General features: G+C 44.1%; 1 protein-coding gene across 2 annotated transcripts in view; it reads left to right on the forward strand.

The window, feature by feature from the left end:
* LOC103371443 (transcription factor COE3-like) overlaps positions 1-2225 on the forward strand; it is a 56251-nt gene that overhangs the window by 29434 nt on the left and 24592 nt on the right. For both annotated transcript variants that reach the window (XM_008300772.1, XM_008300773.1), the window contains one exon: positions 1128-1245. In XM_008300772.1, the coding sequence (XP_008298994.1) occupies positions 1128-1245 (118 nt within the window). The remainder of the gene's footprint in view (positions 1-1127; positions 1246-2225) is intronic.

Consider the following 2225-nt stretch of genomic DNA (forward strand, 5'->3'; position numbering starts at 1 on the left):
GGAGGCGACAGGAGAGGAGGGGAGGAGACAGGGGAGGAGAGAAGGAGACAGAGTAGGAGACAAGGAGACAGTGGAGGAGACGAGGAGAGAGAGGAGGAGACAAGAAGACGGGGAGGAGGGGAGGAGACAGGGGAGGAGAGAAGGAGACAGAGTAGGAGACAGTGGAGGAGACGAGGAGAGAGAGGAGGAGACAAGGAGATAGTGGAGGAGACGAGAAGTGAGAGGAGGAGACAAGGAGACAGGGGAGGAGACGAGGAGACAGAGTAGGAGACAAGGAGATAGTGGAAGAGACGAGGAGTGAGAGGAGGAGACAAGGAAACAGGGGAGGAGACAAGGAGACACAGGAGGAGACGAGGAGACAGAGAAGGACACAAGGAGAAAGAGGAGGAGACAAGGAGACAGAGGAGTAGATAGAGGAAGAGTTGAGGAGACAGAGGAGGAGACAAGGAGACAGTGGAGGAGACAAAGAGACAGGGGAGGAGGGGAGGAGACAGGGGAGGAGAGAAGGAGGCAGAGTAGGAGACAAGGAGACAGTGGAGGAGACGAGGAGAGAGAGAGGAGGAGACAAGAAGACGGGGAGGAGAGAAGGAGACAGAGTAGGAGACAGTGGAGGAGACGAGGAGAGAGAGGAGGAGACAAGGAGACAGGGGAGAAGACGAGGAGACANGAAGATAGATAGATAGATAGATAGATAGATAGATAGATAGATAGATAGATAGATAGATAGATAGATAGATAGATAGATAGATAGATAGATAGATAGATACAACACTCAGAAACACTCACTGTCTAGTTCAGTCCAAAGATCTTCAGTTTACCGCCACAGAGGAAAGAACCAGAAATATTCACAGTGAAGAAGTTGAATGAATCGGTGTCAGAATTAACACAGAATGACTGATGATTAGAAAAGTTGAAGATTTATTTGATATTTGACAACTAACAGATTCTAATCATTGCAGCTCTACTTTCAAGCGTTTACTTTTTCACTTCCATCAGACTTTGTTCAGTCTCTGACCTCAACAGAACCAACAGATAAAGTCAGAAGCTGGAAAACAAGAAAATGAAGCCGTCTTTATATGATGCTGGTGTTCCTCCGCAGGTTGTGAATAAAGTTTCTGTGTTTGCAGGTGGTAGTGTCTACGACGGTCAACGTGGACGGCCACGTTCTCGCCGTCTCTGACAACATGTTCGTGCACAACAACTCCAAACATGGCCGCCGAGCCCGGAGACTGGACCCGTCTGAGGGTACGAAACTTTTATTCATCTAAACTGACCTGATCTGTTCGTGTTCTGTTCTAATATTGCTGCAGGAAAAGATCCACCTGGAGTGAAATTAATGAGAAAAGCTCCAACACGAACACGAGAGGATCCAAAACAGGAACCCTGAGGAACTTAAAGGTTCTCATCTACAGGAGAACAAGGAGCTCTCACCATCTTTTACTGCAAAAAATACAGTATTAAACTGAGTAACGTTACGTTAAACTCCGTAACGTAAAACTGCGAAACGTTACATTATAGTGCGTAACATTACGTTAAATTTACATTAAACTGCGTAACTTTAAACTGCATAACACTAAATTGTGTAACAAAGTGCATAACATTAAGTTGAAGTGCGTAACATTAAACTGCGTAACATTATGTTGCGTAATGTTAAACTGCGTAACATTAAATTGCGTAATGTTAAACTATGTAACAGTGAACAGCGTAACATCAAACTGTGTAACATTAACCTGCATAATATTACGTTAACCTGCGTAACGTTAAACTGTGTAACGTTAAACTGCTTAAGGACAAACTGCGTAGCGTTAGACTGAGCAACGTTAAACTGCGCAACGTTAAACTGCGTAATGTTAACCTGCGTAACATTAACCTGCGTAACGTTAACCTGCGTAACTCTAAACTGCATAATATTATGTTAAACTGCGTAATGTTAAACTGCGTAATGTTAAACTGCGTAACGTTAACCTGCCTAACGTTAACCTGCCTAACGTTAAACTGCGTAACGTTAAACTGCGTAACGGAAACCTACGTAACGTTAAACTGCGCAATGTTAAACTGCGTAACGTTAAACTGTGTAACGTTAACCTGTGTAACGTTAACCTGCGTAACGTTAAACTGTGTAACGTTAAACTGCGTAAGGATAAACTGCGTAGCGTTAGACTGAGCAACGTTAAACTGCGTAACGTTAAACTGCGTAATGTTAACCTGCGTAACGTTAACCTGCG

The sequence above is a fragment of the Stegastes partitus genome, unplaced genomic scaffold, assembly GCF_000690725.1.
Source record: "Stegastes partitus isolate 25-593 unplaced genomic scaffold, Stegastes_partitus-1.0.2 Scaffold1587, whole genome shotgun sequence".
NCBI classification, from domain to species: domain Eukaryota; kingdom Metazoa; phylum Chordata; class Actinopteri; family Pomacentridae; genus Stegastes; species Stegastes partitus.